Here is a 26,326-nt window from a genome sequence, read left to right on the forward strand (position 1 = left end):
TCAGCCAGTTATACCTCATGTTGTGGGTGGAAGGGCCTGTCCCTGGCCAGTAGCACCTAGTGCAGCATTCTGGGGGAAAGACATTTGTGCCACGGCACAAGTGCTCTTGGCCAACATGTACCTCTGAACCACAGAGCACCCATTGTCTAAGGTACATTATTCTGACAGCTAAGGTTGTTATAAGTCAGAATGAGTTGGTTCCTGGCCCGGAGAAGATCTTAAACCTGCACCTGACACCAAATGCGATATCATGGAAGCAACTGCTTTTTTTCCTCCCAGTTTATACTAGTTGAAGAGAAAGCAGGTTTGGTGTTAGCATGCCATTCCAGCACATTTTCAAATACCCTTTCTACCAATGAACTGGTCTAAGGCTTAGGTCCCTCAACCATCAAAAGCAGGAGCTGATTTGAATCTAATCAAAATGTTATCTCATGCCAAATTTTGGAACGTAGCACTAGTTTTCCCGGTGTTGATGATACAAAGATGTCTTTCAACTTGAAAGCAATTAGGGAGAAATATGAACTAAGCTAGAGTTGAGTGTCAGTGCATAAAGCTGACCCGTGGAGGAGTTGTGTGCTCCTTTGAAAGCAGCCAGGACTGGTTCCTTGATACAGGTCACCTCTCCTATGGTCAGGACCCAAAGCTCCCATGACTAGTGTCACTGGCATTTCTGGCTCTATTCTTGTTTATAAACAAACAAATTAAGTATCATAACTACCTTTGCCTGTGGGGCTGCTAAGGATTTTTTTTCTTGAGTTAAAATGTCATAACTCAACTCAACCCAAGCTAATAACCGAGTCTTAAGACCTAGGAAAAATACTTAAGTTTATTGCAAAAGATAATATCCCATTTAAAACAGTTTAGAAATTTACAAAACCTTACAGTGATACATTGTCTTCAAGAAGGCGCTCTACAGATGAGCTGGCATTAAGTTCCAGGGATACTGAGTGTTTTGTGTAGAGAGGGAGCAGCTACGTTAAACCCCTGCAATTTAAACAGACCAATCAGTCCTTCCTCCTTCCATTTCATAAAAGTCATTTTTTCCCTAAATTAATCTCTTTCCATTAAACCATATAATCTCAAGAATAACATTTCTGTAGAGTATCATATTACATACTATTTTACAAAGAAACATAGCTACTCAACAGGAGTAGCAGAGTATAGAATTTTGGTATATATGAGTATGGTTTTTATTTGATGTAGTGGTGACCCTTTTTGGTCAGCAGGCCAGTGTTTATCAATCCTCTCGCCCCCCCCCCCCATACTGATGTTCAGGATTCAATTACCAGAAGGAACCTTCTCGCCAGGTATAGATTGGTGTGGCCTAAGCAATGTGATATGGTGTTGTGCTTTGGTATAAAAATCACATGACCTTGGCTGATTTTCTTTCTGGGAATGTTAGCAGTTTTCAGTCCCAATTTCATCTCATTCAGTTCAGAGTTTGTGCAAGGTCCCTGACTTGCCATGTGCCTGTGAAGGCAAGAGCTACCCCAGATGTCTCCCCATCCCTCCAGGCTGACCAGTGCAAAGGCTGCAGTTAGCTCTCAGGCCTGTTAGGAGGTATACAGAGCTTAGAAATCAGGGGAAGTAGTCATTCCTCTGCCCAGCCAAGAAAGGACACAATTACACCATTTTCTCCAGGTCAGTGGGACACAATAATCTATTTCCCAGGTCTCCGAAAATCTAAGAGCAAGAATATGTTTGTTTCATCCTGATAATCTGGGATATAAATTCATGTGAAATTAGTGTAAGCAAAACAAATTAAGATGGAAGCACCGCTACAAGATAAAATTATATAAGAGATCCCAAATGATTTTTGCTTTATTGGATTATCCTCTGTACTGTTTTTCTCCATGGCTGGGGACAACTGAGAGTTGAATGTGTGGATACAGAAAGAGAGATCTGTGGCTTTTGGCCAGTGGTAACATCTCTAATTGAAATGTGGTTTCTTAAGCATGACAAGTATATTTATCTTCATTCTAAGCTTGACATTATATATTCTGGTCTCACTTTGTGGGCTTAAACATTACACTAGAAACGGAGAGAGAACATCTCAAATGACATCGCAAGACTTAAATAGCGCAAACCCAGATTCCTTGCCAAATTTCCCTCACTCTCCCTGAAATAGCTTCTGCACCACAGCACTGTGATGGGGGAATGGTTGGGGTGGCTTGCTCAGTTACTCTCAGTCTGCAGTGGGGTACACACATCCCACGTGCACAGCAAAAACTCACCAGGTCTTTGGCAAGGGGGTGGTCACAAAATGCCTTCTTTGCTTAGGTGTGGCCCACATTTCTGGCAGTGACAACCTGGTCGCAGGCTGGCAGAGTACTGAACTCACTGCAGAGATACCCACGCCTTGCCTCCTATTCAGCCCGAGCATGTAGCAATCACTTAATTGCATTGCTTTAGGAGTTGGCTTGGCATGCAAGCTAGACTGGACATCCGTGGGTGAAGACGGTCCTGTCAACAGAATGAGCTAGGTCTTAAGGGGCTCAAACTGTGTGGAAGGAGCTTCCATCCTCATCCTCAGTCCCATTTCTTCCTAGATTAGGTGATAGCAGCCTGGTCACCAGTAAAGGTAGCTGCAGAGTAACACATTTGGGCCTATCTACACCGTTGTCACAAGGATGCATGGATGAGGAAAAAAAAAATGCTATGCTGTAGTTAAGCCTTGTTAACGTCACTTGATAAGATATACTGACATACAAGTTGCTGAGTCTTAAGACCCTTACTTAATGCTACAGGTAAATGACCCTAAGGTTAAAGCCCCTCTCAGTTACCCCCCACAGGGCATACAGAGACACATGACAATTAGGTGGCTCCAGAAAGAGTACAGTTATGAAAGTCACCTGAGTTCCAGTCACATAGATCACACAAGTGCCTGATACCCACTGGCAACCTTACTTTGCCACACCCAGCACACCCCATACTTTATAAGAAGACAGCCGCTGGATTTGAAATCTAAGGGTTAGTTGAAAAGAGAGGATGACTTAATACATTCAGGGCGACCTGGCACTGTTAGGCGCCCCCGCTCACCTCTGTTGTGCTTTTTGTATAGTAAATCCTAGAACTCCGCCAGCTTATTGGGTAGTGTTTTCTAGGATACCCACTTACAACCCTCCTCTTCCTGCAGCACACAACATGGACTTATCTCTGTATCTTTGGGGTTGGTGATCTCGGGGTAGGGAGGAAATGCTTGGTTCCAGGGAAGTCGGGAGTGCGGTGGGCATTTGCTTATGGTGGAAATCTGAACTTAGCAGATGGGGATGAAGCCTGGCTGTGAGTGGCAGCCACTTAACAACAAGTGGCCACACAAATGTCCACAAAATCCTCTGTAAGCAGCGGCGCACACTCAGGTAGGGTTGGTGACCAGGTGTCCAATGGTGTACCACCTTCGAGGCACTCCTGTGTCACAGGTCAAGGGGACCTCAGCCTGCGCTTTTGCAGAGGATCAGGGAGGCCTTGAGGGGATCTCCCATCTCAGGAAGGAATGCAGGGAGCCCCAATCTTCTCATATCCACCAGAAGCATTTCTTCTTCACCTTCTTGCTTTTCCGCCGAAAGTCCTGTTTCTCGGGGGCCGGGGCTTCTGCCGGGGATTTTGGTGGGGAAGGTGCTTCCTCGACTGGTTCTGCCTCCTCCAGGCTCTGAAGAACCTCATGGAACCTGCCTTCCTGTTGTCGGAAATCATACTCTACACTGGAAGACAGAGAGGAGGGAAAAGGGTAACTTCAAAAACACACACTAACGTGAAAATAACACACACCCCTTACCCAGAGCGCACTAGAACACGTCCTTGGGATCACCTACTAAGCCATTAGGAACCAAGTGCATGGGAGGCTTTGGGAGAGATGAGTCATTTCCCAAGCTTTCCCATTCCTCCCCATCAAATTAAATTAATACCATTAATGATACCTCATTTTGTCAAGCAAACAAGGCATAGATCATGTCAGTGAGTAAATATTGGGCCTAGTGTGTTCCTCTCATCTCTAGATTAGTGATCTTCCCTGTTACTGTTTTTGTTATACAGTATTCATGGAAGCTAATTCATTAACATGTGAAGGATATAAAGACACACCTAATCAAACTGAGCTTAGTTTTCTTATCTGGGAAAGGGAAGTAATGATGTCCCCTGAGGTTAATGAAATCAATATAAGTAGATATAAATGACTTGGCCAGAGTGGTGCCTGACATCCTATAATCCTTTTCTACATGCTAACCCCTGTTCCTGCATTGCTATCAGCATTAGCGTTATTACCACTGATACATTATTCTCTTTGACCTACCTCTTAGGAATATGTCTTAGGGAGCTTTGCATATCAGGGTGGCTTACAGCAGTACTGAGAGACTGAAATCAACCTCGGTTGGTAAATAGCTTCTCCCTATTCCTAGTTTATATGTGTATTTGGAGTTCTTGACATACAGTATATTTCATTCGTATCATGTTGATTACCACAAAGGTTTCTGAGGTAACATGAGGCCGGATGAGACCAAGATGCCCAGGAGCCCTGGGAATTGAGACTCAGCAAAGAGCCTGAGCCTAAGGCAGGAGCCTGATGTTCCTTCAGCCTCTTTGTGCCTGGAAAGGAGGTAATCACACATTAGGGCCTCTTGCTCTTACTCTGCTTAGCTTCCCCTGAGCCCAGAGAACTGGACTAGGAAGAACAGATCCTGACAGACAGATCTGCTCCACCTGTGTCCTTGACTGGCCACTTTCTTCCCACTTTTAGGTGCTAAGTGCTTGTTACGTGTTTTCTCAGAAAGGCCACAGCTCACGTGGGAGTGCAGAAAATGGCTGAAATACAGCCATAAGAGCAGAGCATGCCCCTTGCTTAGCCGGGGGGCAAGGGATAGGGGATGAAACACTGTGTAAGGAAGACGAAAGACCCCACGTCGCTCTGGATGAGGTGTGACTGCCAGAGGTCTTTTATGTCCAGCAAGTGCTGAAAATCAACCATCATTACAAGGCCCCCTGCCCTTGCCCGTGATGCTCATGTGACTTCCCAGAGCTTAAGATCAGAGTTAGCGCTGCTGTAGAGGTAAATCACAGTTGTCACATGTGAGAAAGGAAGCACTGTCCTGGGCATTCTGAAATGGAAGAGACAGAAGGGCAGAGTGGCCTGTCATGTAGCCAGCAGGAGGAAGTATCAATAACCTCCAGCCAGACTCTTTCCTCCTTTTCGGACATCCTTTCTCTTTCTGCTACTCTCTGGTTCTCCCTACAGGGACATAATCCTGGCAGGGTGACCTACATAATGGATGAAAACACAGATTGTATTTTTCAAAGCAAAGCTCCAGAGTGCATCAGCTGCAAGTCACTCCCCTATCCTCAAGCATTAGAGTGGTACCCTGCCGAAGAACCACGATCCCTACTCCCGGGATCACAGGCAAGTGTAGAAAGCAAGGGCATGTTCAATATGCAGCACAGATTAGGCACTGCGTGTTCGCCCAGACATTCAACCAAGATTGATTAAGGATTGTCCAGGCCAGATCCTGCGCTAGATGCTGAGAAAGGAATAGCAGATAGATTAAAAGTCTGACCAGCCAGTACTGGAATTGCTTGACTGTTGGCTTTGCGTCCTTAGTAAATGATACCCCCAATCATCAGCAATTTGAGACCTTGTAGCCAAAGCCCATGCATGGTTTGCTAACTCGTCTGTCATAGATTTCCAAACCCACACCTTGAGTCCCATTCTTCCACTGCCGCCCAGTATTGCACCCTAGTTTGTCTCAAGTGATGAAGCAGCCATCTGTCAGCATCCCTTGGACCTCCTTCTTCCCAGAGGAAACATAGGAGATGGATCCAGAGGCTGGGAACAGTCATGCCAGGCAACCTCTGCATTGCACCAAGGAAGGAGTTTGTAAGTAGTGAGTTGCAAACTCCGATTTCTAGCCTCTCTCACTGGAGGCATGCATGCTTGGTTGGTAGGGAACAGCCATATTCACAGATCTTTTAGCTCCTTAATAGCCTTGCCTTACCTACTGTGGCAGAAAGCTATCTTCATGATAGAGTACACGATAGAGACAAAGCAAATGAGTAATACTTGCTCATGCTCAGAAAGCCTGCTGTCTGATATAGAATATCCTATTCACCCACACTCCCACCCATCCACCAAGCCTCCCTCCTTCCTGGTCACTCATTCACACAGCCACCCTACCACCCATCCATTCACCCACCTAACTACTCACCCATCCATCCACTCACCTACCATCTATTCATCTACTCACCCACCCATTCATCTATCCACCCACCCATCCACGCATCCATCCACCTACCTAATCTAGCACTAAATTCCAATGACATATCTAGACAGACTAGACACCATCCCTGTGGAGCTGCTTCCCAGAATTCAAGGGAAGTGATCCAAATATGCTTCTCACCTCTCACGTAGCCCTTCTTTGCAGACCTCAGTCCACTTACCCACTGACTGCTTCTTTCTCCTTCTGTGTGGAGTTTCTGACTGCCTAATCCAAAGCAAGCTAGCAATAATGAACTGTCTGCATCTCCCAAGATTCACAAATATCTCTAAACCTATTTGGAAAATATGTTTTTGAGTGAGTCTAACATATGCCCAGAACTGGTGGGCCCATGAAGGAATGAGCCAGAAGGCAGAAGGTAAACTCTGTCTCTTCTGCTAGGCTTCCATTGCTGCCTATCCCAGAGGTTAGAGCAAAAAGGCTTTTGAGTTGAGTGCTCCTGGTTGACCTTGGGTAACTCTCTTAGATCCCTAGGATTCAGCTCTATGTAGGAGTTAGAATAATAACATGGGGGTAACCATGCTAATACAAGGCCATAACAGGTGTGATCACACTCTGTGGGACTCGGTCTCTGCCTACTCTGTTCTTCTTCATTGAGAGGTTTGTCCTTGTCTCTTAGGGACAAATGCCTCTCACCTCCTTGCCAGCACCAGCACTCTAGACATTGTATACCTTGCCCACGGCCTTACTCTCTTCACTCCTTCCCGAGTGTACATTCAGGGAAGAATACATCCTTATGTTTCTATGGAAACACAGCAGGATTCTATTCTAATAGCCAGGATTTAGGGAGCTGCCCCACCCCCCCCCATGTGGCTGCCCCCACTGGTCTTGACAGTTTAAGGGGATTGAAAGTGACTTTCTTTTCAAGGCCGAGCCAATAGCTGAGTATTGAAAAGTGTGTGTGCTTTGGAAGGAAATTGATTAATGTTTTTTCGGCCAAAGCAATTTATTAACATAAAGGAAAATTGTCACTTTTCTTCTTATTCACCCTTTGACAAACTACTGTTTAGTTTAGAGAGGCAAGAGGACATTTTGCTTTGGTGGCAGCTGGCTTACAGATGGGGAGGGACTGTGCTCTGCCACCCTCATCTGCCTTTCATCTGAAGGCCAAGTAGACATGAAGAGATGACAGCTCCTAGACCATGTTCATCAACCTCTTGGAAAGAGGCATAAATTTACAATGTTATCTGTTTGTGAATTCTGGTCACGAACCTCTTCTTTGAGGCCTGGGTCCTGGGTCTGAGTAGTAATTGGTTGCACCCTCCTTCTGTCCTTCCTCTTGTCTGTCTGTCCCTTACCACCATACTATCGCCCACCATCTCTGTTCCCTATATTCCATGTAGCCTCCTAAAAAGAGAGCTGAGGACTGACAACGTAGTTTGGGCAGAATCCAGTGAGGAATAACTATTAGGCAAGAAGTTGTTAGAATGTTGCACCTAGAATGAGAAGCACTATGATAACCTAGATCTGTCAAAATCTGTGAAAGTCATCCTTTGGGGGGATGTATGAGGTCAGGAACGCCCGGTTCCTGGGGAGCCTCAGTGCCCTGGACATCCAATGATGCGTTCCAGCATGCTTCCCCCGTGCATTAATAAAACAAACAAAAGTTGTGGGAAGTAATCTAGCTTTCATCACCACAGTGGATGCAAAGCAGAAAAATGTTCTAGAAAGCAGAGAGAACCCTGTTCCATTGCTCACCATGGTTGAAGTTACAGTAAGAAAGAGATGGCTGTGTAGTTCATTACTCACACAGTCCCTAGAGAGGACCTGAGTTCAGTTCCCAGATGGGACAACTCACAACCACCTATGTAACTCCAACTCCAGAGGATCCAGCGCCCTCTCCTGGAGCCACAGTCATCAGCTCTCACATACACATACCCCCCACACGGAAATACACACATACTTATAATAAATATTTGAGAAACTATACATGCACGACCAGACAACATCTTCAGGCTCTTGTGGTCTTGGCTAGGTAAGCAGCAATTGAGTAAGCCCAAATGAAATACAGTGGTTCAGAAGAGTAAGCTTCGTTCTAAGATTAAACATCCCATACTAAAACACAGAGATTTACAGAACCAAATACAGAAAGGTGGGAAAGCTGGGTGGAGGCTCCTGATTTAATATAACATCTTTAGCTTTGCAAAACTTCAGGTAATTCATTGTTGTTTTGTTCTCAGAGTGTCCTGGGAAGATGGGAAGGTTGCCAAGCCCACTTAACTGATAAGCAAGTTAACAAAGGGAAAAAAAATCACACTGGGTACTATGATCAAACCTAGACTTTGCATCTAAGTATGTAATTCAGGTTTTCACAAATTAATATGAGCATATTAATGTAAATATATGGCATATACTAAATCAACAGTAGTTGACTCAAACAACACATAAGCATTTCTCATTGTTCTGAAGGGCTGAGAAATTCAAGAGCAAAGAATCAGCATATTTGGTGTTTAGTGAGGGCCTGCTTCCTGGTTCATAGATGGCTGTCTTCTCCCTGGAACACAAAACGTTAGAAGGGGCCAGCAAACTCTAGAGTTGTGTCTACAAGGACACCCATCTCATTCATGAAGGTTGTATTCTAATCCAATCATTTCCTATTTTCAAATTGCCATGAAATGGAATGACAAGATTCAATATGTGGATTTGAAAAGGTACAAATATCTAGCCCATAATACCTGCCTTCCTGGCCCTTACTTCTTACCTCTAACACGAGGATATTTCCACATAAGGGTCACATTCTAAGGAGAAGAAGCAATGAGTACCTCAACCCTGTTAGATTAGAATATGTGATAATTTAAATGAACAATAATAATGACTATCATGTATGCATTGAACTCTATATTCTAGATGCCATTACTTCAAGGTAACATTCCCTATTACAATTTTCATAGATATGCAATATTATCTTCACTTACCAATTGAAGAAACTAAAGCCGTGGAAATAAATGTTCTTCTAAGGATTTGGACCATGAATCTAATCCTAAAGGTTGTGCATCAGTTCAGCTCTGCATTGAAGGAAGATAGTTCCATGTACCCATTAAAGAGCTGGATAGAAGACAGTGTGTAGATATAGGATACAGTGGAAACAAAGACCTAAGTCTCCTGCCCCCACCAATTTTCTGTGGAACTAGACTCCAACTGAGGGTGCTCCCTACACCCTAGCTGACTTTCCATCTGGCAATACCCTTTCTAGACTTCAGAGAAGCCTTGACCATGAACAATATACACAAAAAAAGATGTTAACCATTAGGGGATAACTTAGTTATGTTTATACCCAACCACCCTTAGTCTGGGTCTTGGCTACTGATGTCCCTCTCCAGTGGTCCTTGGCACTTCCTTCTTAGAAAGTGGTTCTCACTGCTTTGTAGAGAACAGTCCCTGTCTACACCTCCACCAAGAGCAAGCTGGACTCCATGACATGTCCCTGAAGACAGAACATCTTCAGATTCGTCTCTGCTCCTTTCCTACCTCTCCTGGGAGCACACTGTAGTCCCTCTCCACCAAATCAGGGTGTGCCACATGTGATTAGCCTCCTGTGGCTTTCCTTTTGCAGACAATCAGCAGTGGGAATCAGACTAGGGAGGGCAGTTTGCCCTAGGGAGGACAAATCACTACACTTTAAGAAACAATCACAGTTTGGAAAAACAGTCGTAAGTATGTTTGTCCCCAAACGCCACCACTACACTGCTTCAAGGGGTAGTGTTCTCCAAACTTTGTTTCTGTGACTGATTGTTTATAGGTTATAGGTTTGGGTGTCAAAACAGAGGGCCATTTCCAACTGTCAAACACAACCCTTTGGGGCATTTGTCTGCTAATGGTCCCCAGAGGGTCACAGATGGTTCTCTGGGCACACCAAAAACAAACAACAACAACAACAACAAAACAAAACAAAAAAAGAAACAGAGCCAAGCTGGAGACTAAGCTTTCTAAGCTCTATGGAAGGGTTGACTGCTTGTCAGAAATTATTAATTGATGAAGGTCAGAAGGGGCTAGGAAACAGGAAAGCCTTCTGCAAGTAGGGACTGAGTTTGATCCCTAGCTTACTAGGATCTCGGACAACCCAGCTTCTCCAAGACTCAGTTTTCTCATCTGCACAGTGGGAGTTATAACCCTGCCACCTGGAGTCTGAAATTGGCATGTAGTGTTCGTTTAGCAAAATGCCTGGCACAGTGACTTGTGCAATGGGCGGTAATGATTTTTCTATGAACTGACAAAGAAGGAGGGGGGTGTGTGTCACAGTGCTGTCACTCATGGCCTGTGGCCTACAGCCCCCTCTTGTTATTCTCCTGTGATACTCATGTGCTTGACTTTATATTTATGGCTTGTTTTAGCCTCTTTAGCCATTAATGCATCTAAGCAGGCTTCCTTTTTTATTGCAGACGAATTGCTGTTGCAATGAATCTTGCTCCTTTCCCCTTACACTCTTAGAAGAAGAAAGGGATGAAGCTACAGAGAGAGGACATAAGGACAAATAAATAAATGGCTTGGATGTTAACCTGTCTGCCCTTGAGAAATTACCTCCTGTACCCCAAACTTTATGACTGTCTCTCAGAGTACTCAAGCTATGCATGTGGCCAGTATCTGGTGATGCTAGATTGTGTTCATGGTCACAATCGAACTGAGATTAGGGTGGCTCAGAGTGTACTGGAATTTAATGAGGGCTAGGGATGAACCCGTGATTTCCAGGAAGGACAGATCTGCCATGTGTAGTAGAAACCTTGTTCCCTGCAGACTTCATTGCTGCCCAGAGACGGCTGTAGTTCTGTTTACGTGGGAGAGCATGAGCTACCGACAAAAGGAAAAAAAAAATACTAAATTATTTAACAGGAGAGTTGGTTGCTAAGCCCACAGGGCTGAGGCACACTGCAGATTCTAGAGAAATTGCCTTTATTTCTGATGACACAGTATCTCAAGCAGCAGGCAAAATGGGGAACCCAGTGGCCAAAGAGCTTAAATCACTGAAAGAAATTCAAGAAAGTATCCCCAACACCGCTAACCCCATGACTGTAGGCATCTCACTAGTTCTCTGAGGCTCTCTTTCCTCTGTAAAATGAAGCCCTCATTTTTTCCCCCTTGCAGGGTACACAGCTGTGAGGCTGTGACCTGTGCCCCAGGGTGTCTCTTTATATTGTTACCATCTATGGGAACCAAGAGGAGTAGGCCCCTGGAAAGAGATGAGCAGGGACAAAGGGAAGCTCTTGCAGGTGACTTCCTTTTGAGTATCTGCCCAGTTCCATGTGTGCTTCAGATGGACTTCACCAGTGGCAACGCCAGCAATCAAAGGTGACAGAATTAAAGCATCTAGTGGTCTGTAGATTTCGAAGGGTTTAGGGAGGTTACAGAAGCCTTCCTGTGTGGCACTTAGCACTGTGTGATCCTCAGCTCAGTGCATAGGCCAATCACACCCTTCCCCTGTAATGGAGCAATAGTTATGAAGTGTTTGGCACACCCACCTGACCAGGTCCCTGCTGTGAATTCCCTAAGATTCTATCAGCCTTTGAGCTCTTTGCCGAGGATCAGGCTTGGGCTTTCTTTGCTCTTAGCTTTAATTACAAGAAAAATGTCAGCCTCGATTGCCAACTGGTTCCTCATCTAAGAGGAAAAACTTCATGTGATTCCCCTATGTAATGTGTAATGCACGGGAAAGCCCCAGAGGCATCGGAAGATACTCTCATTCCAAGACTCTCTCCTTCCTTCCCCTCTGCCTTCTTTCTCAGAGCATCTAACCAAATGAGAGGAGTTCTATCTGTGAACATCTAATTCTCAAGTCAAAGCCAAGGCAGAACAGCCTTCCGAGGATGTATTACGAAGAAGTCCTAGCTTTTCTGGGCTATTTTATGAGTGAAGCAATTCAATTCATGGATAAGCAATCCCCAAATCTAAGAAATCAATCATCCCTTCTTTTTAAGGTCCCCTAATTCTGCCTTATTCAGAGGTCCTTAAGCTTTTCCAAAGACATTGCTATAGCTCCCTCAGACACAGTGGGGAATGAGCCCATGTCACAAAGAACACTGAGCTTCCAAAGCAGATGGGCCATGGTCATGTTCTGAGAACCCCACACCCCTTCAGTGCATATTCAGTGCAGAGCTTCACAATGTTGTTGCCAGAATAGAACTCAGCAGTGACATAACTCTAATAGTTGTCAAAGGGGGTTGGTCTCTGAGAGCAGTGTGTCTGGATCTGGCTTGCTGGAAATGAGAAACAGTGCTGTGACTCCTATTTAGTGACGGGTATCAAGGTGATCGTGTAGTAAGCATCTTTCTTTTTTGCAGCCTTGATTGCTTCAGTTGAGTATTGTACAAATGCCAGCTTCTTCCCCAGTTTTCCCATCGGTAGAATGGGGACACTTTAATGCATCTTATGTATTATGAAAATCCAGTGCAGCGGGGGCAAGCATTTCACCCTGTACACATTAGATACACAGTGGGCCGTGGCTTACTTACTGGTAGCGCTTCTTTATTTCTTCCCCTTAACTTTCTTCTCAGTAGATTGGTCCTCAGCTACTAAAGTTCTCAAAGTGATCAAAGAAAGTCAAACAGACTGACCTTCGATGAGACTTTCTATATGATTACAGGTCTAATGTGAAAGGCTTGGTTTCTATTGCCACTGATCTATGACAAGGAATTTCATGGCTTGAAAGAAAACAGTCACGGTATCCACTCTTCCTGTTCTGGAGGAACATAGATCTCCATCGCTCCAGGTGGAGGTGCGGACTTGGCACTCCAACTAGAAGCTTTGTGAGGAGACACATTGCCTACCTGCTCCTACCTACAAAAAAAAATCTACCAGTTTAGGGGGCTGCACACATCTCTCTTTATCCTCCGGATGACTTGTGCATGACACTCAGGCCAAATCTCAAGACCTGAACTTAGTCACAATTAAAACGTCCCTTCTCCCAGATAAGACTGCCTCCTCTCAGGGTCCAGGAATTACTGTGTGGATATCTGAGGCATCTGCCCATCATCCAGGAGAGCCTGCAGCTCTAATGCTTCAGCGAGCATTAAGAGTACCCAGATGTCGGAGCAAGGGTACTTTGGCCTAGGGGAGTTTTGTGGCTCTCTCTAATCACGTCTGCCCTCCCCTCCAGAGCTGGCACAAAAGTCCTGAATGGTAATGCCAGACTGCCACGAAGAACAGGATCTCAATGTCCTGCAAAAGGGCAGCAGCTGTCTGAGTCATCTGAGGAAGATTTGATTAGCTTCCATCTCATCAAAAGTATATAATGTCCCAAGTATTTGAAGTTGACGATCCACGCACTGCGTCTAGTTTGTATTTGGTGCAGCTCAAAGGACCTGTTACACAGAAGTCCTTCATTCCCAATGGGAACATTTGATTGTTACAGGCTCCCAAGCCCCCATCTAAAGTGGGGTTGTACCCACATGGCATCAATTACTTTATTCTGGGGTGATCCATACAGCTGTCTTAAACCCTTCACTACTTTTACCTCTCAGTTCTCATCAATAAAGTCACACTCTTCTTTTGTAAGCATCAATTAAGCACCGGTTGTGTACTATGCACTGGCCTGTGATACATTAGGATTAGTAGTATGACAGAGGGATATATGTGCCTTTGAGGCCTTTTTTTTTTTTTTTTTTTTTTTTTTTTGTGTGTGTGTGTGTGTGTGTGTGTGTCATCTTAGGAAGAACTGGATTTCCTGGCAAGATAAAAGCAAATGTTGATAAAGGATCATAATGCAAGAGCCACTCTGGAAATGTGTGGTGACCCTTGCAGAGGGACCCAGGCTTGAGCATGCAGCTCTGTGGCTGGTGGGGAACTGGGGACACTGTAGGGGAAAGGCTTAAACCTCGTGTCCAAAGCGCCTTGAAAAGTCAGCTAAAGGAAAGAGGAACCGGGACAAGACTGTTAAACATGGGAGTAAAGATGGCCGGGTTCTAGTTTCAGGTATAATTTGGCAGAGTACATGGAGGGGTATTCAGGACAGGACAAAAAAAAATCTGCTGGACAAAGAACAAACCAACACTGAGGTGACACTCGGGCAAGATGGATACTTAGCTACAGCAGGGGGATTGACAGGCAGCAGCTAGACTTGACAGGGAGAATGCAAACCTAAATGTACGTCTGTTGTAAAGAACGAGGGTGGGTGCTGAGGGGACTACGGTGTCTTTATAGACTCCCCACGCAGCTAATGGTGTGGAGTAAGACAGTGTAGGGAGGTTGCTACTTTTCTAAGGGAAAGGAAGAGTACATCAACTTGGGATATCCTTGTGGTGGTGATTTGTGTCTCAGGAACGTTTGTGTGTTAGAAGCTTGGTTTCAAGGTGATGGTATTAGGGGCTACTGTGGATCTTTATTATGTGGGGCTTCCAGGGAGGTCCTTATGTCATTGGGAGGTCATACTTGAAGACAGCGATGAACTGGAGTTCCCAGTCCCTCTTTGCATCCCTGTTTGTGAGGTAAGTAGGTCGAATCACCTTGGGTTTTCAATGGGATATGCTGACATGCTTGAAGCTGGAAGCAGCCGGGTTGCCCAAGTTTGGGAGGAAGCTTTAGGGCCATGAGCTCAGGAAACTTTCTTCTCTCTGTAAGTTATTTGTGTCTGTTCAGAAACAAAACTGATAAATGGCCCTGCTTAGTTGAAAATTGTGTGTGTGTGTGTGTGTGTGTGTGTGTGTGTGTGTGTGTGTTTGTGTTTCTTTATCTATGTGTTTCTCTCTGTGTGTATGATGTGTTTCTTCTGTATGTGTTTCTGTTTCTCTCTCTCTCTCTCTCTCTCTCTCTCTCTCTCTCTCTCTCTCTCTCTCTTTCTCTCTTTCTCTGTGTGTTTCTCTGTCTATATGTTCCTGTGTGTGTGCATGTGTCTGTTTGTGCTTTTCTCTGTGTGTTTGTGCTTTTCTCTTTCTCTCTGTATGTGTGTTTCTCTGTGTATGTGTCTCTCTCTCTTTCTCTGTTTTTTTGTATGTGTTCCCCCCCATCTCTCTCTCTCTCTGTGTTTGTCTATGTGTTTCTCTGTGTATGTTTTCTCTCTCTTTATCTCTCTCTCTCTCTCTCTCTCTGTGTGTTTTTCACTGTGTGTATGTGTTTTTTCTCTCTGTGTTTCTCTCTGTGTATTTCTCTCTCTCTCTCTCTCTCTCTCTCTCTCTCTCTCTCTCTCTGTGTGTGTGTGTGTGTGTGTGTGTGTGTGTGTGTGTGTGTGTGTGACATACATAGATCTACATAAGAAAGAGGAAGTGTGACACAGTATTAAAGTCTACGAGTAACACTAAATGGACAGGAAGAGACTATGGGAGATAGTCTTATTCCATCTCTGGGACAAAAAAGAAAAAAAAAAGTCCTATTAGTTTTTCTCAAAATGTTAGAGGCATTTTACAGCTTAAATCAAGTAGATTCCTGGCCCTGCCCCTGGGAACTATATCCAGAAAAAATATAAATGCATGAGCCATGTAACCAAAGTCCTCCAAAGAGGCTCAGCTGACGATTTTTATAGTGAGTGTGCAGATGATATGGCTGGAGGAGCAGGAACAGGGTGAAGAGAGGAGGAGGGACAGGGTGAAGAAAGAATGAGGGACGGGGTAAAGGGAGGAGGAGGGATCTGTCTCCCAGATGACAAGAGGGACTGAACTGTTTTCTAAATGCTAAAAGATTTGCCTTCTCTCTGGACACACACACACACACACACACACACACACACACACACTGGCCTTGAACTTGTAGCAATCTCCCTGCCTCTACCAAGTGCTGGGAAAACAGTCCTGTCCTGCTGGACCTTGATACTCTTGTGGTTTTTATCAGATTCTCCCACACCCACTTCACAATTTTTACTTAACCTTTTTCTGCTCAAAATCAGCCTACTTTTAAATTTTAAACAAGTATACAAACCAAGCACGATAATTTTAGAGAGGGGGACCTGTACCATTCCTCATGAATATTTAAGAGGATTAGTTTTACAAGTTAAAAGCTTCATCAGAAATGCTTAAGATTACTACAATCTGGCTAGATACTGTTGCTTGCCCATGGCTATGATCTGTTCCCTCTTTGCAATGAAACGGTATAAGCATGCACTGGGAAGGGTTGAAAGATTCTGTGGCAAGGAGCACAGTTTTTTCCCTTCTAGGTAATCAGAGGGATCGAAATGAAATTGAAAAGAGAACACGTTTCTCACTAAGTAATTCTGTGTTATTTATTCTTGGGTATCACCAGTAGCATTCATGCAACCCTGTGGGTAAATTGACCCGGGATTAAAGCTAACAGAAGTGTACGAAACCTGAACAGGCTATAGAAGCAGCTTAAGCTGGGGTATAGCCGATTCCCAGCCCTCCCCTGGGAGTTTAGTTAGAAACAAACAAACCACACAGAGCTGGGGACATAGCTCGGTGGTCCTGTGATTGCCTGGTACCGTAAATCCCTATATCTAATCTCCAGTCCTGCAAAACAACAGCCCCTGCCCCTGCCCTTGCAAAAACAAAACAAAACAAACAAAAAAAAAAAAAAAAACTGAAAAAAAAAAAAAAAACCCACACAACCAAACAGTAAAAGAAACAAAAATTCACGAAAAGCAAAACCAAGACAACAGCCACACTATCACCAAAAGTCCCCAAACTCGGAGCCTTGGCATATCATATCTCTGGAAGCTCTGAAGACCCATTCCTGGGTTACTGGGGCCTCAGAGTCTCCTTGATGATTTATCTAAGAGATTCCTGGCAAGAGGAGGGAGCCAAGGAGCTTTGGGGGGGGGTGTCAGAGGAAAGGAGCTGCTTAGACCAGTGACCTCAGTGTTTTGACAGAAGCTGGAAGCATGTGTAGCCCACAGCTGATGAGGTGAGGCCCGTGGGAAACACCACTTAGCAAACCTTATGTGTTGCTAACTTAGCAGCCTCTCCAGGGAAGAAAAGCTACTGGGCAATTCATCATGTACCATGTGCTTTATGAACAGTGACGGGCGCTGGACTCATCCGTCATCGGGGAGAGAGACCACAGCCTGCAGACGAGCGTTTCACATCACTTGCTCATTAGCTTCTAAGATCTGACTTTCCAGGACACAGCACAAGTTTGAAGTCATCTGACAAAAACATTTTTTTTCCCCTTAAATGACAACTCTCATCTCACTGTTGCCATGACAGGATGCTGTTCTGATCTTTCTGCCTTTATCAAATTAATTGCCCGTCCCTTTGCAGTGGTTTAGAAGCAAGGATACAGGTTGTGTCTGAGAGGACAGTCTGGCTTTGAATGACAACAAGGGTTGCATGCTGTGAGGGACAGATACAAACAATGTTTGCTGCGTGACATGGGAGGGGACATAGAGGTCTGCCTTGCAGGTGGGTTGTAACTGCTGTTGGAATGCTTGCTTGGGATGCTTGAAGTAAGGGTTAGAAAAACCACAAACGTTCTCAGATTCTCAGACTCTGCAAGGTCGCAGTTTAACCAAATATTGTCACTGTTAATTCAGCTTAGAACAACATAATGTCAGAACTATAAGGCACCATTGGGACCATCTAATTAAAGCGTCTCATTGCTCCAATAAGGAAACTCAGAAGCCAGAAATGACTTGCTCAGGGGAAGGTCATGAAATTCATAGTAGACTGGAAAATAACTGCATGTCCTTTTTACTAACAGAAGCCAAATTTTAAAAAATAATGAAATTAATAGACAGTACACAACTTGTATACTCAAAGGAAGACTGTCTAAAATGTGTATGTTCGTCCAAATCGAGTCCTCCTGCTTCTGATGAATAGATTTTTTTTTAATCCCGCTTTCATCTAGACATGGAATAATTTTTTGTTCCCTCAGTGATGTGGGAATTTGCTTAAGACAGGAGATTAAAATTTAAGAACAGTAACGGAAGAGACGTCCTGTTTCACTTCCCAGTGCTGAAGGCCTTTCTCGAGAGTCCTCTTTTTGGGGAAGGTGGGGGGGGACTTTTGCTTTGAGATGTAAAGGTGTGCTTTTAGCTTTGGGGGTCCTTTGTAAGTAGTCTGGAGTCTCCTGCTAGTTGTAGGTGTGTGGTCTCCCATTTAGGAAGCCAACAGGTCACAGAGAACACGCTCAGGGCCCTGCCTACTGACTGGTATCCAGGTACACCTTGAGATCCCAAGAGGGAAAGTCCAAGAGAACACAGGCAGCCCTGTGGAGCAGTGGTTTGTTCAAGCCCTAGCTTTCTCTCCAAAGAGAAATGTTATACAGGAAAAAAAGAAAAAATACTATAATCCTTTGTCATACAAAATTAGACATCATCAACAAAAATGAACACTCTGACTGTATTTCCACTGTGCCTAAAGGGGGGCTTCTGTTGAAGGGACACCGATCTTTCTAGTAATAACAGCAGTGAGCCAAAGTGTGTGTGTGTGCAGAAGTTTGCAGTCTCCACAGGCATGCGTGGACATTGTGACCGTTGTTTTCCTGGCCAGTCTGAATAGAAGTCATTGTCCCCATTCCCTATACAAGGAAACTGAGGCCAGATGAACAACCATATTTGGATATTTAAGCACAGGTCTAATAATTGTCTTTACTGAAACCTTGTCTTGTACTGGGAAGAAATGGTGTATTTAGCAGTGCACACAAAGTGCCCATAGTTACTTATACATAATGCATGTGATTATAGGCGATTCGGTGATGAGAAGAGGCTGAGAGATGCGGGGTAAATAGGATTAGGAAGATCTGGATATGAGTCCCGACTCTGGCCCCCTTCTGCTCTCAAGACGTTCTACATGAGCTAGGCAAACCTCTAAGCTTCCTGAACTTCTGTACCCACCTCTTGCCAAGTAACTGAGGTGAGATGCAGATGTTCATGCAGAGGTGATGGCTCCTGCTTGCTCTCAGGGTTCCCTGTTGCATCAACAGATTTGCTCCTAGACCATATGGATAAGAAACGAAACAGTCCCTCCCTTGGAACCAAATAAAAACATTGCACAAACACCTTATGTTTTAAGGCTCAGGTGCTTGTCTCTGCCTTCCCCAGCAGTCTAGCCTTGAGACAGTTTGCTAGTGTGTTCTGTGGACCGGAGGCATCGCGCTCTACAGAACAGGTCGCTGTTTGGACTGGTACCTGTATATGATGCATGCTGTGTTCTGGCAGGTGCTGCAGTTGTTGAGATCTTGGCCAGTCCGATAAAAGTTCCGCCTATAAGAGAACATGATCAGGGTAAATGCATAGGCAAAAGCCACGTGTGACACACACACATTCTACCAACCTGCCACTGTCCCCACAGCTCAGCATTCACGGTGCCCCCAAGATAATTGAAGATACAGGCAAAACAATGGCTGAGATTATGACAGTGGAACCTCCCATTCCTGGGGTACTTGGTATATGTTGGATGAATTTCAAATGTCATGCGTTTTTCCTGCTTGTAGCACTAAAAGGGACTTTTGCAAGTCAGTGGCAGATTAATATGGAGACACCTGACCCCTATGCTTGGAGGTTCTTTGTCATCAGTCTCTCTCCTAAGGCGGTCTAGGCTGATTTCCTAGTAGCCACTGCCAGCCAATTACTTTCATTCCAACCTTGTTTGATGAGCTCCGACCGTTGTTTATCCTTAACAAATACTAGGACGGAGCCCACCACTCCGGACAGTATGCTGTGACTTCTCTCAGAACTGCATTTTCAGGTAACTGATCGCTCAGCGGAGAGGAAGCCTTGCTAAGCAGGCCCCTCAAGTCTTTCCTGGCAAGACACACAAGAAACGTTAGCAAGGGAAATGTGTGAGCTTGCTCGGGAAATGTGCGAGTTTGCTCAGGAAATGTGTGAGTTTGCTCAGATGGCAGGAACTTCTCACCTGCTGCCATCCCCCCATTAGTTACGAATTAGACCCCAATCTTTATAAGCACCATTTTTTTTTTAATCCTAGAGTTCCTTAGTCCCTTTCCTCAACCTGTTAAAAACCCCCAAAACAATAGTGGATTAGCCATGGGAGTCTGTCAGAAGCTGCCAAGACTGAGGATTAACAAAATCTATACATAGTGGATAGGGTGGGGTGTGGGGCCTGGAGAGCATTCCTTACTCTCTAGGGAAACAACAGAACAAGAACTTTTTTTTTTCTTTTGTGAAGATGTTGCTTTCTCATCCTGTCCCTTCCCAGAAAATGACTTGGCTCAGTGGTTTTTAAACATAAAGAAATTCACCTTACCCTTCAGAGAGAGCTCGAGCTTTCTCCAGATCTTGAATCACATTCAATAGGACTTTAATTTTCTCTTGGTTTGAGTGCAGCGATTCCTCTACTGATTGCAGCCGGCCTTGGAGGTCACAGAGCTCTCCCTGCGCCAGGTGACTGTGATTACTCCTACCTACCTCCCTGCTGCTCTGAGCTCTGTTCTCCTGCCTTGGAATTGAGGAAGGGAGGCGCTCACTTCCAAGACCAGTCTGAAGCTCTGGGGTGTCTGACTGGAGGGGGGTTTTTGCCACATGTTCCCAGCACACAGGGACAGACTTGAATGTGCTGCTACTTCTGAGTGACTCCGGGTCCTGGTTATTGTCACTTGATGCCAGGCAATCAGAAGCTATTCCTGGGTGGGCTGGCTGGGCGTGGGAGCCTGGCTCGGGGGAGCTGTGAGTCCGTGGTGGTGAGGGAACACACATCTTCTTTGACTTAGATGACAGAAGGCCAAGGTCTTTGTCATCAGGGTTGGCTTTGGGCAAAAGCAATTCGGGTGTGAGTTTCTCTGTGCCCTGGATGTTGTTGGCACTGCTGTTGGTATTTGAGCAGGGGGGGACTCTGTCAAGATCTGATGTCATCGCTCTTTGCCCATCCCCTGAACACATGGATATCAAAGCAGGTATGGGGTTGCTTTCTTCAGCTGAGCTTTCCGGGCTGAGAGCAGACTCTCTAGCTTCCCAGGTTGGACTGTGACAAATATCATCTGGAACTTGAATGGCAGCTGTTGCTTTGTCTGAGGACATCCAAGTCCCAGATTCTAAGCAGAAGCCGACAGGTCCATTGCTCTGCACCTTGGGCATCCTAGGGAGAAACGGGTGGGGCATTTTGAGCCTTCGAGGCCCATCCTCGAGATGCTGAGCCAGCCTCAGGAAGGCAAGGTCAGAGGACACGATATCTTGTTCAGATAGGTTGCCGTTGACCTGGATGGCACTTGGGGATGCTGTTGGCATTTCCACCAGGGACTTGCTCGTCGTGAGTTTCTTCCTTTTGAAAACTGGGAAATGCTTCCTGAGACTAGGGGAGGTCTGGATAGAGATGCTGCGGAAACCTCCTGCCTTGTGGGACCTGGGGAAAGACAGTGAGTAGGTGGCCGGATGATGGTGCCGAGATGCTTGCGTCTTCCCCACTACGCCTGGGTCTTCGGGAGTCTGGGTGTTGACCTCGGTCATGCCAGTTGGATTCTTAACATTCCCATCTTCCTTGAATCTCACTTGCTGCGATTTGCTCCTGCGGTGGTGTGGTTGTTTCACAAGCTCCACAGACTCAAGGCTGCTTCGCTTTAGGAGCACGGGCCTCACTTTCATGCTTTGCTGGGCCATGGAGCCTCACTAGGAAGAAGAACTACACTCTTGTCCTGGGTACATCTCCCTTAGGTCTTTAGAGCAGCATCTAACGATGGAGACAAGGAAGATGGCCAAACAGAATGTAGTGGTCCTCTCCTCTTAATACAGGAAGCCCTGCCGGCCATTCCCAGCCTGACTGGTCTACTTAGGAGCTGTCTGGACTGCTTCCCCTGCAGTTGAAATATTATGCCTCTGTCGTCATAACCACTGAACAAATTGTCAGTGAGTTAGGCGAATTATGAAACAGCTGACCTACCAAGAGAACCGACGGGCTTTTGTGTCAGTGGATTCCAAGGAGCACTTCTGCTCCTAGAAGTACCCTGTCTTGAGCAAAAAGACAACACATGTACCATTTGGTGGCTAGTGCCACACTCGGAATGTGTGATCTCCAAAAGGAACCTGCTATGTCTAGACCATATGGCTGCTTTCCCCAGGGCATTGAATCCCAGCATAAGGCTACAGGAACCTTAAACGCATCTTCTTGCCATAGCGCGTGAATGGGCAGAGTACGAGCTGACCTGGGCCTCTCCTGCTTTGACAGTACATGATGCTCCTAAGGGAACTTGTCCACTTACATCAATCAGAAATTTCTCCATTGGGGCTATTATTTTCTTTCATGCCACTTGTCTGCTTCAGCGAGGGACACTTAACCCCTTAAATAGCCTCACAAAAGCCAGAAAGGGATGGCCAGAGCAGAATTGAGGCATCAGAGAGACTCAGAGGGCTAAGCGCTCTGTGTTGCAGCCTCAGCTGAAATCCACGTACGGGGGTGAGCGGCAGCTGCAGCCTTTGTTTGGAACATGTTCAGCTGAGAGCCATGGTCACTGCGTTGGTGAGGACAGTGTTGGAGACCAGACAGCCTTTAAGAGCAGTGAGGAAGTTCCTGAAAAGGGAGAAACCACCGTCACCAAGGCCTAACCTCTTATCTGAGTCTCCCTCGTGGGCGGGTGTTGAGGATTCAGTCTGCTCTCATTGCAATCTCTCAGTCCCAACAGTGAGTTGGGGTGCGGGGCCTCCAGAGAACATGCCTGTGTACCTAAACCAATTCCTTTCCCTTCAGCCACCGCCCAGCCAACTCCATCCGTGAGCACCCACCTTAAAGAGCACTTCTTTCAGGAGCCATGAGGAGAACTTAACTACATCCCCAATGCTAGGACACATCAAGACTCCTGTGTGAGATTTCCACGACAGTGTTTGTCAAGTGTTCACTGCAGCTTTTTTTTTTTTTTTTAACAACCCTGGAGAGACAGATACAGTCCTTCCACAGATGGCAGGTTCCACAAACGATGTGACATCCAACATGCGAAACACTACTCAACAATAAAAAGGAAGAGAAAGTTGGCATACACCGCCCAGACACTAGCAAAAACAAGACTGTCTCAAAAAACAAAATTGCTTTGCCTGATTCTATCTGTACAGGCTTCTTGAAATTAAAGCAGAATTTTAATAGGCAATATAGTAATGACTGCCGGCAAGGTGGGCTGAGGGAAAGTGGCTCTGGCTGTTTAATGACATCATAAGAGATCCCTACCATCTCGTCCTTTAGGATCCAAGTCCAGCAGTTGTTAAGAAATCGTTTGTGTACACACTTAGTTAATGTGCGTTGCTCATTACCCCGTAACTAGAGAGATGCCGACGGAGCTTTTGCCTTCTGTGCCTGGGTTTCCAGCCCTCCTTTGGCCTCCCTGTGGGTGCTTAATGAACATGTGCTAAAAGGGCGGGTGCCTGTGCGTGGGGCAGGTCCGCAGGAAGCAGAAGAGAGCCGTGGCACAGGCAGGGCAGGTAGAGGTCCTGGGTACCCTGCAGGGACAAGAGAACCTGTGGCTTCTCCCAGCTATGACTGACATTTACTTAAGGAGAGGCTTTTTCCTCAAACATCTTCATCTCTATTGCTTTCAAGGAGATAAATGTGCAGGAAATTCTCCGAGGAGCATGTTCCTTGCAAGAATAACGGCCACCATTTATTGAATACTTATTTTTACCATGCCGAGGGCTTTTTACACATTAATCATAACGACTCCCATTTACAGAGTAGCCACTGATGTGACAGATGCAGTGCCAGGCACTTTGTAAGTCTGAACTCATTCGCTTGGCCCTACATCCATGGGCTCTGTTCCTCCCATTTTACAGCTGAGGACACTGAGGCCCAGAAAGGTTCAGCAACACGTCTGAAGATAAACAGCTAGTGGTAGAGCCAGGATCAGACCCTCAATTGTGTAGCTCCAACTTTGGCTCTTTAATACAGCCCCCACTGTCTTCCTAGTATAGAATCATCTCATTTAATCTCTACAACTGACAGACAAGGTATCATCCCAACTGATGAGAAAACCCAAGGCTTACCAAAGGTCAAGGAGATATTATTTAAATCCGAGTATGTGTAATTTCGAGTCAGGAAGCTTCGGTTCTGTTCTCCTGGTATCTGCCTGGTGTGTGGACAAATGCTGGCAGTGGTTTGGAAAAATCACACCAGGTATGAAAGATGTAGGGGACTGTCCTCACCTAGCCTTGTCAGAAGAAAACCAGAGCGAAGTAGAGTAACGTATGTTTATACCATGCCTGGGTCTACCTAGAGATCTTGAGAGAAAGTAACAAATGCATCTCCCTTCCTAACACTCGGGGATCTAGGAGTAATCTGTGTGGTACCCCATCTTACTGAGCAGACCCAAACTCTGGGCTTCACTAACAATAGTTCTTTTCTCCTGAAGTTGGGACTGTTGGCAACACACGCAATTCCTGATGCTTGAATTCCTCCTCCTACACCTTTTCTCTTGGTCTTCTGCTCTGTCAGGAATTGCTAGATGATAACCATGGCCATCTTGGCTTCCCCTGCACTTACTGCCTTGAGAGAGTTCACTTGTCCCCTGATTCTGGGTATCAGCATATGTGTGGCTGGTCCCAAGAAGGATTAATGCCCATTTGCGATATTGCCACGAAGCTTTTGAAATTAACCATCTTCCCATTTTAAGTGTATCTCAGACCCTATTTCTTACTCACCAAAGGACTTCCTCTTTTCATTGTTATCTGTAAAATGGTCTGACAGCCAGGAGTGGCTCCCATGATAAGTTCATAAGATAACACTGGCCAGTAGCTAAGCTCACAACCAAGCAGACAGGAAGTGATCAGCAGGAACAGGAAGTGTTCTTCCTGTTGCTGGTATTATCTGCCTGCTACCATGTCTTTGTGTGTGTGTGTGTGTGTGTGTGTGTGTGTGTGTGTGTGTAGATGTGAGGGGCTGTGTAACTGTGTGTGTTTGCAGGGAGAGAGACTGTGACTTGCAGCCAGTCATATCCACAGGACTCTGGATCCCACCCATGGGTAAGCCATCCCCTTCAACTTCCCCAGAACAGTAGAGGTGGCTTTAATAAAGAGGGAGACGTTTTGAAACATCACCAGCACCTGGCTCACTGGTCTAAAAATCAGGCGGGTTTCTGACCATGGCACTGCCGTGTGACTCCCCAGGGTGGTCCCCTCATTGTTCTGTATGGCACACCAACCAACACCTTTAAAGTCAATTCCATGATTTGCAGACTTTGCATAGACTTTCAAGGTCCAGTTTCCAAGCCTACACGAACACAGGAGACTTGCAGCTTGTCTCATAGTCATTGGATGATTGAGCGTTTGTAGTAACAAATGCATGTCGAAAACTTGCTAAGTGTAGCTAAGTTGCTGTGTGTGCGTTTGGTACTAAGTCCCTGGCATGACCTTCGGTGATGCGATTCTCATCTTGTAAAGGGCAAGCAACTGATAAGACCATTACACACCTGAACCCACACATCTTGGATTCTTCACCTTAAACCTTTTAGCTTACACATCCCAAGCTGTGCCTGCTTCTATATACCACATTGTCTGAGGATCCTTTATTTTTCATTAGGACTTCAGCTTTAAGAAAAGTACCTCACCCAAGCTGGGGCTGGATGTTGTGAGCTCTAGCATCTAGTGACCACCGATTATATGCCAGACATTGGGACGAACGTTTTCCAATTACTCTCTGAGCCTGCATGATACCCTTAGGGGCAGCTCATATTGCCTCCTCATTTTATAAGTGGGGACATTGAAAAAAAAAGGGTTAGGACTGTGTCCCAGATTGGTTACCCGAAAAGTGACAGAGCTGCCCCTTCAGCTTAAGGACTGACTCTGGAACACAGATTCCTAAGTACCGGGCCTTGCTCCTTTCTCCAGGCCTTAAATAACTCCACACAAAACCTGCAGCAGTGTTTAAACTTAACCATCTCCTTAAAGCCCACCACTGTTCCAATTTCAGCATGGCTCTTTCCCCTGGAAAGCTATATTATGGGCTTATTATAAAAATGCATATAATAGGCATTTTTTAAAAGAAAGAAGTCATATCACTAGGTACCTCACCACTCAGAGCCACTGAGTAGCACCCCTAGGGCTGGGTCTGTTGTTTTGTCTTACGGTGCGGTGCGTATGCTGTTTGGGTACAAGGATGGACAAGAGACAGTGTCACATTGTGCCTCCCAGATTTCTGCTGTCCTTCTGTCTAGGGACAGGGCTATGTTGTGTAGTACCCTGATCTCTCTAAATAATGTCCATTCCATGATATTTAGATATTCCTAAGTACTTGGTATTAACAATGCCACAAGGAACATGTCTTCTG

The 26,326-nt window shown here is 45.4% G+C and overlaps 2 protein-coding genes across 2 annotated transcripts in view; one reads left to right on the top strand and one right to left on the bottom strand.

Moving 5' to 3' along the window:
• DOCK2 (dedicator of cytokinesis 2) overlaps nt 1-26,326 on the top strand; it is a 400,191-nt gene that overhangs the window by 204,182 nt on the left and 169,683 nt on the right. The window lies entirely within an intron of this gene.
• On the bottom strand, nt 3,515-21,684 carry INSYN2B (inhibitory synaptic factor family member 2B; the record flags this gene model as incomplete). Its single annotated transcript, XM_080942112.1, has 3 exons — nt 3,515-3,701; nt 19,261-19,335; nt 20,339-21,684. 3 exons carry the CDS (start codon nt 21,682-21,684, stop codon nt 3,515-3,517), a joined length of 1,608 nt encoding a protein of 535 aa, XP_080798238.1.

Source organism: Micromys minutus, assembly GCF_963924665.1.
Source record: "Micromys minutus genome assembly, chromosome: 31".
Lineage (NCBI taxonomy): Eukaryota > Metazoa > Chordata > Mammalia > Rodentia > Muridae > Micromys > Micromys minutus.